Source organism: Salvelinus fontinalis, chromosome 28, assembly GCF_029448725.1.
Source record: "Salvelinus fontinalis isolate EN_2023a chromosome 28, ASM2944872v1, whole genome shotgun sequence".
NCBI lineage: Eukaryota > Metazoa > Chordata > Actinopteri > Salmoniformes > Salmonidae > Salvelinus > Salvelinus fontinalis.
In genome coordinates, this window is record NC_074692.1 from 21,179,788 (window position 1) to 21,195,872 (window position 16,085).

The following is a 16,085-nucleotide window of genomic DNA, read 5'->3' on the forward strand; positions in this document are numbered from 1 at the left end:
TCTGGAAAATATCTATATTTAATATACAGTATGTAATACTGAAACAATAAGGACCTCTCCATAAATGTACATTATCAAAAATAAAATCTCAGAAAATATAGGCCAATCAAAAATAAATTAGAATAGAGCGAAGTCATGACCACGGCACATTTGTAACAAACACAAAAAAACAGAACAGCTACGACCAAAAGATTTGCTCTCCAGCCTAATAGTCAAAGGTGGGGGGGTTACAGTTAAGGCCTGGCTCAGAGAGGGGTCCAGGTTGTATCAGCTAGGTCCTTGGGAGCAGGTTGACAGCCAATGCCAGTCCAATAGAGGAGCTATGAGGTCAGATCCATTTCTACCATTCTGTAAGTCAATCTATTCCACACAGAGGGGACGGCTTGGCTGTGTGAAGTCACTCGGATCCTGGCTTACAGTCCCTCAGGATGAGGGTCCACATTAGTCCTCTGCTACTAGTATTCTTTACATACAGGGAGAGTGTTGGCCAGGGGGTAAACAGAGGCTTCTTGGTCCTCCTCACCCGTTTGTCAACTCCATTCTCCTCCTTTAGCGTTTGTTCCGCCGCTTATCCATTTCCTTTCGAAGCCGGGCCTGCAGTGCCATCCTCATGGTGGAGTCCAGAACATTCTCCTCCGCTACGCGCTCCACCACCCTCTCTGGCTTATCCTCCTAAGAGACAGATGGAGCACAGGGGTCATGACAAGGACACATTGTACTGTATGCACCAGAATGAGGACAACCATAAAAATATTTAAGTGATAATGCCAGAGAAGCCAATGTTTGGAGGATATATTGGCATGGATATTCGGCTCGAGACGAAGTCAGGACACTGTTTTTCAGAGGAGCTAGTCAACAACACAGCTAACAATCACTTTAAACTGATGCTGGAAAGACTGCAAACTAGCTTAACGTCATTTAGTTGTACCTTTTTTAAATTTCACACACACACACACCTAGGTGATTCATGATTTAGACTGGCTGAGAAAGGCTGCTTGCCTGTCTGTTTCATCACGTTCATTACTATGGGGCAGCTGGAGATTGAATTTCAATATTGAAACATAGTTGCAAATGTCAGAGAGAGAGACAGCAAAGTTTATACAAATCTCCGCTGTTGAAAACGAAATGTTAGTCTAAAGGAAATGTGAGATAATGTCTAGATGTTTTTTTCTTGTGGAGATCAAGTTTATAAATTGTCAGATGGGTTGATGAGACAGTGCAGTCAGATGGAACATGGTAAATAGGCATTTTAACGTCATAGATTTAGCACGTGGTAACTTGTGGAATAGACACCGGCTGGAATGCGGTTTTAACCAAACAGCATTCAGGATTAGACTCACTCGTTGTATAAACATATAGGACACTTGAAAGTGTGAAAACTCTGCTGAAGGTGTTGAAACTACACTATATGGGCAAAATAATTTTGACACCCCTTCAAATTAGTGGATTCGGCTATTTCAACCACACCCGTTTCTGACAGGTGTATAAAAATTGAGCACACGGCCATGCAATCTCTAGACAAACATTGGCAGTAGAATGGCCCATACTGAAGAGCTCAGTGACATTCAACGTGGCACCGTCATAGGATGCCACCTTTCCAATAAGCCAGTATGTCAAATTTCTACCCTGGTCAACTAAGTGCTGTTATTGTGAAGTGGAAAAGTCTAGGAGTAACAACGTCTCAGCCGTGAATTGGTAGGCCACACAAGCTCACAGAATGGGACCGCCGAGTGCTGAAGCTCGTAAAAAAATATTTTGTCCTCAGTTGCAACACTCACTATCGAGTTCCAAACTTCCCCTGGAAGCAACATCAGCACAAGAACTGTTCATCGGGAGCTTCATGAAATGGATTTCCATGGCCGAGTAGCCGCACAAGCCCAGGATCACCATAAACAATACCAAGCGTCAGCTGGAGTGCTGTAAAGCTCGCCGCCATTGGACTCTGGAGCAGTGGAAATGCGTTCTCTGGAGTGGTGAATCTGGGTTTGGCAGATGCCAGGAGAACGCTACTTGCACAGTGCTAACTGTAAAGTTTGGTGGAGCAGGAATAATGTTCTGGGACTGTTTTTCATGGTTCGGGCCAGGCCCCTTAGTTCCAGTGAAAGGAAATCTTAAAGCTATAGCATACAATGACTTTAGACAATTCTGTGCTTCCAACTTTGTGGTAACAGTTTGGGGAAGGCCCTTTCCTGTTTCAGCATGACAATGCCCCCATACACAGAAATGGTTTGTCGAGAACTTGACTGGCCTGCACAGAGCCCTGAACTCAACCCCATCGAACACCTTTGGGATGAATTGGAACACCAACCTAATCGCCCAACATCAGTGCCCGACCTCACTAATGCTCTTTTGGCTGAATGGAATCAAGTCCCCGCAGCAATTTTCCGACATCTAGTGGAAAGCCTTCCCAGAAGAGTGGGGGCTGTTATAGCAGCAAAGGAAGGACCAACTCCATATCAATGCCCATGATTTTGGAATGAGATGTTCGACGAGCAGGTGTCCATATACTTTTGACCATGCAGTGTATGAACGTGACCAATAAACTTGATTTGATAGACAGACCTTGAGTACGATGTAGGAGGTGACATGGCCAGAGTCAGCCTGGTAGTCCAGCCAGAAGAGCTCAGTTCCATGGGTCTCTGGCTCTGTACTGGACCCACTCTCATTCCACTCCTCAGTCTCTGCACCCACTCCTGGCTGAGATCCATCTGGAGATGCATATTCATACATAAATCACCACTTACCAGATCCTTCCATCAAGTTGACAGAAGAGTTCATACTATCAGCAGTGTTTTCTTACTTCCACGTCGAGGATGGTACACTTGGATGTCTGGTCGTCGGGGGTGTCGGGAGGTAGTGGTGTGCCTGGGCCTCTGATGCTCATTGGCCTGCTTCACTTGCTTATCATAGTCATCTCTGCAAGACATCAAACAAGTCAGTGTAAAGAATCTATCAAAACATTTAGAGAGCATCTTGACTGGCTGTATCACCGCTTGGTATGGCAACTGCTTGGCATCCAACCGCAAGGCACTACATAGAGGGTTGTGCATACGGCCCAGTACATCACTGGGGCCGAGCTCCCTGCCATCCAGGACTTCTATATCAGGTGGTGTCTGAGGAAGGCTCTAAAAATTGTCTAAGACTCCTGCCACCCAAGTCCTAGACAAGCAATACGCACATAATCCAAAAAGTTGAAATAAATTAATATCAGAATGTGCAATATATCGGACTCTGACATCGCTCAGTCCGATATTTCTTCATTTTACTTTTTGGATTATGTGTGTATTGCTAGGCATTATTACTGCACTGTTGGAGCTATAAACACAAGCATTATGCTGCACCTGCAATAACAACTGCAAATCCGTGTACGCGACAAATAAACTTTGATATATATAATAGCACAGATACAAAGATGAGTCCTCTATCCATCTCTACGGCCTGTTGGTCACACGCGTATCTGCCCGCTCATTGGCTAGAATGTTCCCACCTGATCGCGCCTGCCTTCCATCTTTGGGATATGCATTTTCATCGTTAGAGCGGTCACATGTATATATTGTCAATAGAATAGACAGTCTTTAGTTATAGTTAGGGACGTCCCAATGAACCCGTATTGCACTATCCCTTTGACGAGCGGAAGGTCTCTGTTATATGTTGTGCGCATGCGTAGAAGTGATTAGCGTAATAGCGATTAATTTCAACATTATGTAGAAAACACTCGAAATTGAACATCTGCATGCTCTCAGAATTGATTACATTGATAAAATATACACTCCACATGTTAGTTCAGATTAACAAAGTTTAGTGATTCACCTGGCAATCTGGTTCCTTCGAATGTGGTGTAAGAAACCGTGGCTCATGTCCAAACGACCCGTGCGTTTATATTTGAGCTCTTGTTCTTCATCATCACGCAAAATCTCCATCGTGATTGACAATTGATTTAGTATTTCTTTATATGCACAACACCACAACAAACTGCATCGTAACGTTAATCAAGCTTTTAAAGTGGGCTGCTGTCCAACTAGAATTGCACACGGAGTTACGAGCCTGTTCATAGTCTATTTTTAATATCACGTTTCTACACCGCAAATGATAATTGTCTCACATTTTGAATCGTCATTCATTATTTTATTTAAACTGTATAATAACCTATGTGTGAAAGCTGCGTTAATTTAGAGGCCCACATAAAAATGGCCAAAATTATTCAATCTCAACCATTCGGTTTTCGCCAGAGTAAACGTGAAACTCGGGGTACATTCTGGTTGGCCATTTTGATATTGTAGCCTGGAGTTTGCAGTGTTTTGGCGAGCTCGCTAGTTAGCTAAATAAAAACTCACCAGTGGCTTTAGCTAGTTAACTATACATTTTCTCCATACACAACAAAGATGAACGCTATGGTATCTGTAAAACGGGAGCGAGAAATTGACTTGGAAGACGATGAAGGTAGCTAGCCAACATATTTTAAAACTTGTATAAGCGAACTCTAGCTAACGTTCGATAGTAACACTAACGTTACTATAACTAGCGAACGTTGGCGTTTATTTCTAAACGTGTAGCTATCTAGGTTAGCTGCTAAGTTAGCCTAAATCACATTGTTGGTAACTAGCTCTAGCTGGCTAATTATTGTTTGCTAGCTAAGACTCCATTCAAGCATCAAACGTGTTTTTCCTAGCTGCGTTATTGTTTGCCGCCAGAGCAGAGGTTTCCTGTAAAAATAACGATCTGGTGTTAGTTAACGTTACCTAGCTAGATACGATTGTTGTCATTGTTAGTTAACATTTAGCTACACTTAATTATTTGTTGAAATTGTTATTTGTCTTACACAGTACCTGTGAAAATTGGCCGTTCGTCCGAGGACCGCAGAAGTCGCCATTGTCCCTACCTCGACACAATAAATAGGTAACGTCAACTGGCCTTAACATGGAAGATGCACAAGATAAGGCATTTTTTGAATGTGTACTCTTTGTGTAAATCACCTCTAACACACACATTTGTCTTCAGGAGTGTACTGGACTTTGATTTTGAGAAGCTATGCTCCATTTCCCTCTCCCACATCAATGTATACGCCTGTCTCATCTGTGGGAAATACTTCCAAGGTAAAGTATCCAATACTTCAGATTAACGTTGTTTCCCCCCTCTCTACCTGAGAAGTGTAGAAATGATTTGACCTAGGCCGAAACCAATGCATGTATCTTCCAGGTAGAGGGCTGAAGTCCCATGCCTACACTCACAGTGTGCAGTTCACACACCATGTGTTCCTCAATCTGCATACCCTCAAGTTCTACTGTCTACCAGATAACTACGAGATCATTGACTCGTCGTTGGAAGACATCACGGTGAGTCTACAGAGATGGGTGTGCACAAAATTTACTCTGTAATAAGAAAGAACGTGTCAAATGTATCAATTCAAACAGGCACTGATTGAGTGGTGCTAAACTCATAGTTCTGAATTATAACTTTAACAGTTCTTGTTCAGTCATGGTTTATGCAATCATCCAGTGGTATGTGTCTAAAGTTATATAGTGGTGGTAATGTATTTTTATTTGTGTTTTAGTATGTACTAAAGCCCACGTTCACCAGACAGCACATCTCTGGATTGGATAAGCAGGGAAAGCTGTATCGAGCCTATGATGGCACCACCTATCTGCCTGGCATCGTAGGGCTCAACAACATCAAGGCTAATGACTACGCTAATGTGGTGCTGCAGGTAAGACTGTTATCCACACAGAGTATCCACACAGAGTATCCACTGGTGAATCTGACATCTCACCATTCACATGCTGCTAAACATTTTCCTGTGTGATGATCATTCATGTTGATTATGGTGAACTGTCCTTTCAGGCCCTGTCCAATGTGCCCCCACTGCGGAACTACTTTTTGGAAGAGGAGAATTACTGCGGCATCCGTAGGCCGCCGGGTGACATCATGTTCCTGCTGGTGCAGCGATTCGGTGAGCTGATGCGCAAACTGTGGAACCCACGGAACTTCAAGGCCCATGTGTCGCCCCACGAGATGTTGCAGGCCGTAGTGCTGTGCAGCAAGAAGAACTTCCAGATCACCAAGCAAGGTAGGATTTTATTATCACACATTCAGTGAGACACAGAGCCTCGATTCTCAAGAGCAAATTATTTTTTAGTACAGTTAGATGTATGTGTTGCATGTTATGTTGTGAATAAGCTATGCTGCTGATTGGTTTCTGTCCTTCAGGGGATGCTGTGGACTTCCTGTCATGGTTCATGAACGCTCTGCACGGCGCACTGGGAGGAACCAAGAAGAAACCCTGTGAGTGTCAGTGGGAGGTGGAGGGAATGATGTTGTGGTAGTGTTTTCTGCCTCGTTGTACAACCTGTGAGATTAACAAAGATATTTCCCACTTCTTTCCCCCCTCTCTCCTATTGCTATTATAGCAAGCCTTACCAAAGTGTTCCAGGGTTCCATGCGTATCTTTTCCAAGAAGCTTCCTCACCCAGATTTGGTAAGTGGCTTATTGTCAACCCTTTGTTAAAGACTTCAACATTGTATCAAAGTTTAAATCTTTACTTGTGAATTCATGACTCTTCAATATGATTACATATTTGAACTATTAAATTGTCCACGTTACATGCCTTTCTCTCCCTCTCCAGCCACCAGAAGAGAAGGTGGCTCTGCTTCTGAAGGAGGAGTACCAGGAGGAGATGTCTGACACCACCTTCCTCTTCTTGACCCTTGACCTCCCCACAGCCCCGCTGTACAAGGATGAGAAGGAGCAGCTCATCATCCCACAGGTCCCCCTCTTCAACATCCTGGCCAAGTTCAATGGCAACACAGAGAAGGTACTGCCCTCAAACGCACTTAAATTTGTTCAGATGAACAGCACTCCTATCCCCATGCCAGCCATCTCGCCCATCAAGTGAGATGAAAACTAGCCTCGGAAGCCTAGGTTTCTCACATTATTTTATTTTTTTGAAAGCCTGGGGAAATTCTCCTCAGGAAGATGACAAAAAGGGGTGGAATACAGAGGTCAAGATGTAAACTAGTGATGCGTTGCCACTTATCAAGCCAATCAAATATTTAGCATGGGTGGATTTACAAACAGATGTTGTGTTTCTGAGAAGATTTCAGACTAGCAACAAGCTAGCTGGCAGAAGATACAAAAGTAACGCTGCTAGTGCTCCCATTCAAATGCAACATCTTCCAAAAGCAGAGTCAACGAGACAAGATTTAGAATGTTGGCCTGTGAGACTTCAGCTTCTGTTTGAAAGAGATTTGATCACCTCTTGATTTTCATCACCTCTTCTTCGACATTTCCTCTGAACTCTCCTGTTTGCTTTTAGGAGTATAAAACATACAAAGAGAATTTCCTCAAGAGGTTCCAGTTGCTCAAGCTGCCCCCCTATCTCATCTTCTGCATCAAGAGGTTCACCAAGAACAACTTCTTTGTGGAGAAGAACCCCACCATTGTCAACTTCCCCATCACGTAAGTGACTGTTGCATACTTTCCCCATATACTCAGTTGTAATTTTGCATTGTGCTCAGCCTTATGATTATGTGTGTGTTTTTGACTGACCCCTTGCATTTGCTCCTTGATCAGGAACGTAGACCTTCGTGAGTATCTGACAGAGGAAGCACAGGTCACAGAGAAGAACACAACCTATGACCTGGTGGCCAATGTGGTGCATGATGGGAAGCCCACTGAGGGGGCATACAGAATACATGTCCTGCATCATGTAAGTGACAGATGTGTGTTTTAAGATATTTTTTTTTGTGAACTCTACAGGTGCAAATTTGCAAAGCTTTAGATGTGCAATATTTCTTAATATTGTGAAAGAAAATACTCATCCTGTTCAGTTATTGGTGCTAATGTGTGCCTGTCTTTGTCGCTGAAGGGCACTGGAAAGTGGTACGAGCTCCAGGACCTGCAGGTGACAGATATACTGCCCCAGATGATCACACTGTCAGAGGCTTACATTCAGGTAAGTTGTATTGTCACATTGATCACTGATTATACAAGATGCTGTTCTCTAACTTATCTGTTTATGTGTAGATAAGTTACTGACTCCCACTAACTGCCAATTGTGTTGATGTGTGGGTTCTGTGTTCCAGATTTGGAAAAGAAGAGAGAGTGAAGATGACACAACTAACCACACTGGGGCGTGAATTAGGCATTTAATGAGCATTGATCATATTTAAAGATTGATTATACAGGAAAGAGCTGTCACTTGCTGGCTAGTGGTCAGACAGTATCCCGTGTAATTGGATACTGTCCAAGATGACCTCAGAGTAAGCCCCCACCACATGAGGACCAGGACATTTTATTTGCGGATTTTGGCTATAGCGAAAACAATGATGTTTACTATTTTTTGTTCTTCGCTTACATTTTTAAGTGTAAATGGTAGATTAAACCAGCTTTGGCTTTTCTGTTTTCAGTCATTAATATTATTTGAGATTTTGCACAATTTGACACGTGTTGATTTGTCTTAGCCATAGTTGGGTCTTTATTTGTGAAACAAGGAAGTAAATACAATTCCAACATTTTGAATAAGACATGACCAAATAGTGAAGGTTACAAAAAGATGTTCATATTATAAGCAGTACATTATAGGATAAATATACTCATGTATACACAAATACTTCAGACTCACACATGAATATTACTTAGATCATAAAAATGGAACCTAAACATTGTATATTAAACTAAGGCAATGCATTGACATATTACTGGTTTAAAGGATTTCTCCATCAAAAGGAGGTATATGTTCACTCAAATACACTCAAGACACTTCACCACTTTATTTACTGTACCATGTTTGTTTTCCCTGATTATGACTGATTTTATATGAATAACTTTATTCCAGATAACAGGGAAAAGTAACAATTATTTTCTAATGTAAATGAGGTATTAAACTTGTGGATATATCTGCTTAAAAAGTAACACAATTTTTTTAACTCAATCATTTACAGTATGTTTGAATGAATTACTTACTGTACTCGTAATGGCCCACACAGTGAAAATCAAACCTGACACCATCAAATCATCTCAGTGCTACACCATTAGCCTAACACAAGTACAAATCTAAAGAAGGAAATATACAGACATTTTTCTCAAATTGCTCAACAGTGCAATATAATACCTGTTAAATTAAATGTACAGAAAAATTAAGGCAACAGTGCAGTCATTAACAAGTTACGTTCTTAAACACACTTAGCAGTTAATAAATGCAGATAATTCATCATAGCTTCATCCATGAAGGGAGATCTCTGGGTGTGGTTTTCAGCTCTAGTTCATGACCTTCTGGCAGAAGTCTACCATCTGGAGTTGTATCAAAATGAAACCTGATCAGATATAATGCACTATACCAAAACATTGATGTGGGTAGTGTTGTTTTTCAGACAATAAACCCTGGCTTGTACTATGCTCTAGTTTGCTTATTTACCTGTAGTTTGGGTTGTTGTATCAGATAGTAAACCATGGCAGATCTAGTTTACTTACGCCACACTCCTGAGAGGTTTTCACATCCCTGCAGATGTAAATGGGTCCCCAGGTACACTGGTTCTTCCTCAGAAGATGCTGCTCTTTCACAACAACACACACATCAGCTCTCTGGAGGACACAGTGACAAATAGCTGATATACCGACTAAGAGAAGACTCAGTCACTCTACACACAATCACACCACTGTTGTCACTGGGACAGTCAATCTACAAGAGTATTGGTCTGGGGATTATAGACAGTGAGGTTAGGAGTGTCATACACTGTAGAGACAGTGGAGGACCTCCTATGGCTCTGATGTGAATGGTTTAATTACCTCACATGCATCCATATGGCTTCCCAGAACCTTCTGCAGCCTGGGGCCATAGAGTTTGGTGAACATTTCACACTGGAAAGAACACAAAGACGGGTATAATGAAACTGACTTAACTGCTACTCGCTGTTTATTATCTATGCATAGTCACTTTACCCCTAACTAGATGTGCATTCGGAAAGTATTCAGACCCCTTCACATTTCGCTACGTTACAGCCTTATTCTAAAATCAACTCTTTACATACTTTGCATTCGGAAAGTTTTCAGACCCCTTCCCCTTTTCCACATTTTGTTACGTTACACCCTTATTCTAAAATGGATTAAATAAAAAATGTTCCTTATCAGTCTACACACACTACCCCATAATGACAAAGCAAAAACAGGTTTTTAGAAATTTGTGCAAATGTATTTAAAAAGAAGAAATGGAAATATCACATCTACATAAGTATTCAGACCCTTTACTTAGTACTTTGTTGAAGAACCTTTGGCAGTGATTACAGCCTCGAGTCTTCTTGGGTATGACGCTACAAGCTTGGCACACCTGTATTTGAGAAGTTTCTCCCATTCTTTTCTGCAGATCCTCTCAAGCTTTTAAAACAAAAACTGAAATACCTTTACATAAGTATTCAGACCCTTTTCTATGAGCTCAGGTACATCCTGTTTCCATTGATCATCCTTGAGATGTTTCTACAACTTGATTGAAGTCCACCTGTGGTAAATTTAATTGATTGGACATAAGTTGTAAAGGCACACACCTGTCTGTCTATATAAGGTCTCACAGTTGACAGTGCATATCAGAGGACAAAGGAAGATGGTGGAAGTGGATACTGAGTTCGAATTAAGCAGCGCGTCCAGCAAATTTGGTGAAGACAAATGTTCTGAATGGACAAGAGTAGTATTTGAAAGTTGTAACAAAAAGGAAATTGTCTAAAATTGGAGTGGATGATACGTGTGTAAATGATAATGAATCGCTTCTTTTTGGGATGCGTTTGTTGAGTAAGGCTGCATATGTGGAAAACTCGTTTGAGGTGTTAAAAAATGGTGAATTATGCGCTTGGAAAAGTGGAGTCTGTCAGAGTGATCAGGAGAAGTATTATGTTGATTAATTGTATTTCTGAAGAGCAGAGGAAGATTGCAGTGGGCCTCAAAAGAATCCGGACAACATAAGTTTTTTTTTTTTTGATTTTTGGTGTAGGGCACCCGTCAAAGGAGTCATCTCAGGGTTGGCGATGGATGTTCAGGCAGAATACCTGAAGATAATTCCTGGTGTGGTTGGTGCCCGGTGTCTGACCCCGATGGGTGAATGGTGGAAAAGAAGAAAGTCTGTCAGTCCTGTTGTTTTTTTAATAAAGAGCAAATGCCTACACATGTGAAGCTTGGTTATGTAAGATATGCCGTAAGAGCTACCGTCCCCAAACCACTGGAGTGTAAGAATTGTAAAGGATTTGGCTATGTTTCAAGTGTTCAGGTGAACCGAGTATACTGTAGAAGGATGACGGTGTTGCATTTGTAGTGGGGATAATGTTCCTGGAGTGCCCTGTACGGGTGAAGGAAATTGAGGTGGCAAAAAATTACAGCCTGTAGTAAAAGTTTGCTGCCAGACAAAATATCACCTTTTTAACGCACAGGATGATTTTGTTGCGTTCATTGCCACAGTTATAAACTGAACAGCAAGTCTCAAAGAAGTCAAAGAAACTGGACATTATTGTGGTTAATGGGACTCAAGGATTTTACATCTGAAGAATTGCAAGGGGTACTGGCGCCGGAAGACCCGCCCTCCCAGGTTCTCCTTCAGCCTGTGTAGGGATCAGATCAGTTTTATTTTTTTTAACTGAAATTTTGTTTTGATTTATTTTATACATTTTTTGGATAGATTTTTTGGGGGAATCCTGTTTACATCCCGCATAGTAGGTGGCGGGATGCACATTACATTGTGTGATTGGCAATATATCATAGAAAAAGTGCATACAAACATCTCTGCAGCACTCCACCTATCAGGCCTTTATGGTAGATTGGCCAGACGGAAGCCACTCCTCAGTAAAAGGCTCAAGATAGCCTGTTTGGAGTTTGCCAAAAGGCATGTAAAGAGCTCTCAGACCATGAAAAACAACATTCTCTGGTCTGATGTAACCAAGATTGAACTCTTTGGGCTGAATGTTAAGCATCACGTCTGGAGGAAACCTGGCACCATTCCTATGGTGAAGCATGGTGTTGGCGTCATCATGCTGTGGGGATGTTTTTCAGTGGCAGGGACTGGGAGACTAGTCAGAATCGAGGGAAGGATGAACGGAGCAAGGTACAGAGATATCCTTGATGAAAACCTGTTCCAGAGCGCTCAGAACCTCAGACTGGGGCGAAGGTTCACCTTCCAACAGGACAACAACCCTAAGCACACAGCCAAGACAACGCAGGAGTGGCTTCAGGACAAGTCTCTGAATGTCCTTGAGTGGCCCAGCCAGAGCCCGGACTTGAACATGATCTAACATCTCTGGGGAGACCTGAAAATAGCTGTGCAGCAACGGTCCCTATCCAACCTGACAGAGCTTGAGAGGATCTGCAGAGAAGAATGGGAGAAACTCCCCAAATACAGGTGTGCCAAGCTTGTAGTGTCATACCCAAAAAGACTCGAGGCTGTAATCACTGCCGAAGTTGCTTCAACAAAGTACTGAGTAAAGGATCTGAGTACTTATGTAAATGTGATATTTTTTTTATACATTTGCAAAAATTCTAAAAACCTGTTTTTGCTTTGTTATTATAGGGTATTGTGTGTAGATTGATAAGGGGAGAAAACGATTTAATACATTTGTATTACATCTGTATTACCTCAATTACCTTGACTAACCTGTATCCCCGCATATTGACTCGGTATCGGTAACCCCTCATTATTATTATTTACTCATTGTTATTTTATTGTTATAATATCCGGTTTGGAGCGAGCGGTCGCATTTGCATTCGCTCTGCAGGTAGTATAACTTTTCATTACATTTCATTACATTTCATTATAGTACAACGGTTTAATTTGTCTAACCTTAGCAATTTCTTCTTAGCTAGCTACTTAGCCGTCTGTGTATAAAAGATAATTGCGTAATTATCGTATTTCGTTGTCTATCGTAGTCCACACTGCTATCTGCCCAGCAGCTAGCAAACGTCCACCGTCTACCGAATAGTAGTATAACTTTTCATTACATTTCATTATAGTACAACGGTCTGATTTTAATTTTCATTACAGTACAACGGTTTGATTTGTTTGATCTTAGCTAGCTACATAGCCGTCTTTGCATCAAACATAATTGTGTAGTTATTGAGGTTCGCCAGCCAGCTATTTTCGCCCTAACGTAACGCAACGTAGCCAACACTGCTAGCTAGCCAGCTTGCCACCGAATAGCAGCATTGTAGAAACGAGTGCATTACAACGGAACGACTTGATCAGTGTAGTGTTGGCTGACTACACAGTTGTCTTTGCTATCTTTGATTTGTATTTGTTCGATCTTAGCTAGCTACTTAGCTGGCTACATAGCCGTCTTTGTATCGGTGATAATTGTGTAGTTATCGAGGTTCGCTGAGGTTCGCTAGCCAGGTATTCTCGTCCTAACGTAACTTAACGTAGTCAACCCTGCTAGCTAGCCAGCTAGCCACCGATTAGCAGCACTGTAGAAACGATTACATTACAACAGAACGACTTGACTTGTGTAGTGTTAGCTAGTGTGGCAAAGAAGGGGGTCGAGTGATAAATGGCAGATATGTGAGAGCAGAACTAATAAACGGGCTCTGCCCGATCACTAAAATGGCCACCCCGATCAGAACTACAGATCACAAAATGGCCGACTGCCAAAACTACAAGTCCCAGAAGCAAGGGGAACCCACAGAAGGTGGAGCCGACACACAGATAAAGGGTCAAGATAAACCAGGAAGAGGAAGTGAGGGCTGGAAGGATCTGTGAACCATAGAGAAAGAGACAATAGATATTGGCTGGATTTACTGTGTATGAGCTGGACTGTTTTGGACTTACCTGTTGGCGTTTGGACCTGGACCTCCTGAGAACCCGATTCGTGTACCGAACCCTGCTATCCTTGACCTTGCCTACGACCTGGGTGGACCAGGACGGAGAGACAAACACACAGGTACTGTCCTGTTCGAAAGAACTCTCATTCTGGGGTAATTTGGTGACAGTTTCCCACTTAATTTGTGACAAATGCTCATAACCTTGAAGAGGTTTGCCACACGTGGTGGAGAATGTGGGCATATGGACTAACCATTCCGCTGGTTAGGTAAAAAGAAAAAAAAAAAAAAAAAAATCAGTTAGCACTCCAAAGGGGAGTCAGGTTTTTTTTTTGTGGCTTTGTTTGGTTAGGACAGTTTCTCAGGAAAATGAGTATGGAGGGAGCCATACAAGCCCTGTTACAAGCGGCGGCCACCCAACAAGAGGCAACTAGAGCTCAACAAATAGCTCATCAGGATGCAATGCGAATGTACCAGGACACGTTACAGGTCCAGCACCGCACCAACCAGCTGCTCAGAGAAGAGCAAGAGAGAAACACCCAGGAGTTAAGAGAAGGCCTAAAGGGGCTAGCGGACCAAATTGGGGCTCAATTACCAGCTGCAAATACCCAGAGGCGGGCCAATCATTTTCTTCAAAAAATGACAGCACAGGATGATGTGGAAGCATATCTTACCACCTTTGAAAGGACTGCAGAGAGGGAGAAGTGGCCGAAAGAAGAATGGGCAGGGCTTCTGGCACCATACCTGGCAGGGGACGCTCAAAAAGCGTATTTCGACCTGGAGTTGACAGATGCACAGGATTACGATAAACTAAAGGGAGAGATTCTGGCAAGACTGGGAGTGACCGATACCGTGAGGGCACACCGCTTTCACCAGTGGTCCTACCGATCTGGACAACCGCCCCGAACACAGATGTTCGACTTGATTCACCTGGCACGGAAATGGTTACGATCGGAGACCCGTTCCTCCGCCGAGATTGTCGAGACCATCGTACTCAACCAGTTTCAGCGAGGTCTACCCCAAGAAGTGCGACGATGGGTTGGCCAGAACGAGGTACTTTCCGCCGACCATCTCGTGGGCCTAGTTGAACGGTATTGTACGGCAGGAACAGCTGAGCAGGCACAGGAGGAAAGATTCCCATACCCCAGGCCTGGGCGAACCAGCGGACAGGGTAAGACTGTCCCAACAGGTGGAGGGGGAAGAGAGCAGCGTGGGGGCATGAGGAAAGAATCAGAATCGGGCCGAGACACTAAGGGAGAAAACGGAAACCGGGACCGGGGGTTGAGGGGGTCTCCCGCCCGAACGCCTATTATCTGTTACAATTGTAATCGACCAGGACATATTGCAGCCTACTGCCCTATTAAAGAAGAGCCAATGCAATGTAACCTCGGTGAAAAAGAAGATGATATGTGGTATGCATGTCCTGTTGTAACCACTGTACTTGAAAGATCAAGAAACAAACATATGTGCAGGGTGACAGTTGAAGGGAAAGAGGTTGAAGCACTGCTGGATTCCGGCAGTATGCTAACCCTGGTCGTTGCAAACCTAGTGCCAACTCATAAACTGGATACAAGTCAGGATATCAGTGTTACCTGCATTCATGGGGATACCCGTCTGTACCCCACAGCCTTAGTGAGCATACAAACAGAGGACGATCTGCTGAATTGTGAGGTCGGCGTGGTCCCAAAGATGCCATATGATGTAATATTGGGTAGACACTTTCCTAACTTTGCGAAGTTAGGCCAAAAGAATGGCATATTTGAGAAGCCAACAACCCTGACCAAGCAGGAAGAGGCATGGGGCCTTCAACCAAAACCAAGAAAAGAGGTCTCCCAGGGGCCAACCTCACAGGTGCTAGTAGGGGAGGATGAGGATGAAGTGGCAAACCTCGTTGACAACGAACAGCCTGGTACTACTGGGGCTGGGGTCGATCTGAATCCAGAGGATGACAATCTAGAACCAGCAGACCTGGCAGGGTCCTTGACTAATTTCGGGACGGCCCAAAGCCAGGATCCAACCCTGCAGCAAGCCAGAGCAGACGTGCAGGTCGTCGATGGTACTCCCATAAATGATGGGATGAGGCCTAATAGTTTTCCCCACTTTATTATGAAAAAGGGTTTGGTGTACAGAGTCTCAAAAATAGGGGTTGATGTGGTTGAACAGTTGTTGGTCCCCACCCGGTACCGGAGGACAGTACTGGATCTAGCTCATGGGCACATTCTGGGTGGACACCTTGGTATCGATAAAACCCGAGACCGGATTGTAAGGAGGCTTTACTGGCCAGGAATTCAGGCTGAAGTGGCTCGGC

General features: G+C 43.2%; 3 protein-coding genes across 5 annotated transcripts in view; 1 reads left to right on the forward strand and 2 right to left on the reverse strand.

Annotated features, from left to right (window-relative positions):
* Positions 1–4,925, reverse strand: LOC129826369 (UPF0561 protein C2orf68 homolog). 2 transcript variants are annotated; one of them, XM_055887016.1, is made up of 4 exons: positions 4,827–4,925; positions 2,801–2,916; positions 2,563–2,708; positions 1–672 (listed from the first exon to the last, which is right to left on the reverse strand). In XM_055887016.1, the coding sequence occupies exons 1-4, from the start codon at positions 4,868–4,870 to the stop codon at positions 550–552; spliced, it is 429 nt and encodes a 142-aa protein (XP_055742991.1). In that variant the 5' UTR covers positions 4,871–4,925; the 3' UTR covers positions 1–549. The 2 variants fall into 2 exon arrangements, with proteins under 2 accessions (XP_055742991.1, XP_055742990.1); XM_055887015.1 differs by lacking the exon at positions 4,827–4,925 and adding an exon at positions 3,811–4,062.
* LOC129826367 (U4/U6.U5 tri-snRNP-associated protein 2-like) lies at positions 4,277–9,391 on the forward strand. Its single transcript, XM_055887012.1, has 13 exons — positions 4,277–4,440; positions 4,824–4,896; positions 4,999–5,093; positions 5,197–5,333; positions 5,552–5,704; positions 5,839–6,064; positions 6,205–6,279; positions 6,405–6,472; positions 6,621–6,809; positions 7,311–7,453; positions 7,568–7,703; positions 7,863–7,949; positions 8,080–9,391. The coding sequence occupies exons 1-13, from the start codon at positions 4,383–4,385 to the stop codon at positions 8,131–8,133; spliced, it is 1,494 nt and encodes a 497-aa protein (XP_055742987.1). The 5' UTR covers positions 4,277–4,382; the 3' UTR covers positions 8,134–9,391.
* LOC129826368 (prosaposin-like) overlaps positions 8,444–16,085 on the reverse strand; it is a 22,826-nt gene continuing 15,184 nt past the window's right edge. The window contains exons 9-11 of one of the 2 annotated variants that reach the window (XM_055887014.1): positions 9,782–9,853; positions 9,467–9,577; positions 8,444–9,286 (exon numbers count right to left, since the gene is read on the reverse strand). In XM_055887014.1, the coding sequence (XP_055742989.1) occupies positions 9,254–9,286; positions 9,467–9,577; positions 9,782–9,853 (216 nt within the window). In that variant the 3' untranslated portion in view covers positions 8,444–9,253. Of the gene's footprint in view, positions 9,287–9,410; positions 9,578–9,781; positions 9,854–16,085 lie in introns of both variants that reach the window. The other variant, XM_055887013.1, reaches the window with a different exon arrangement.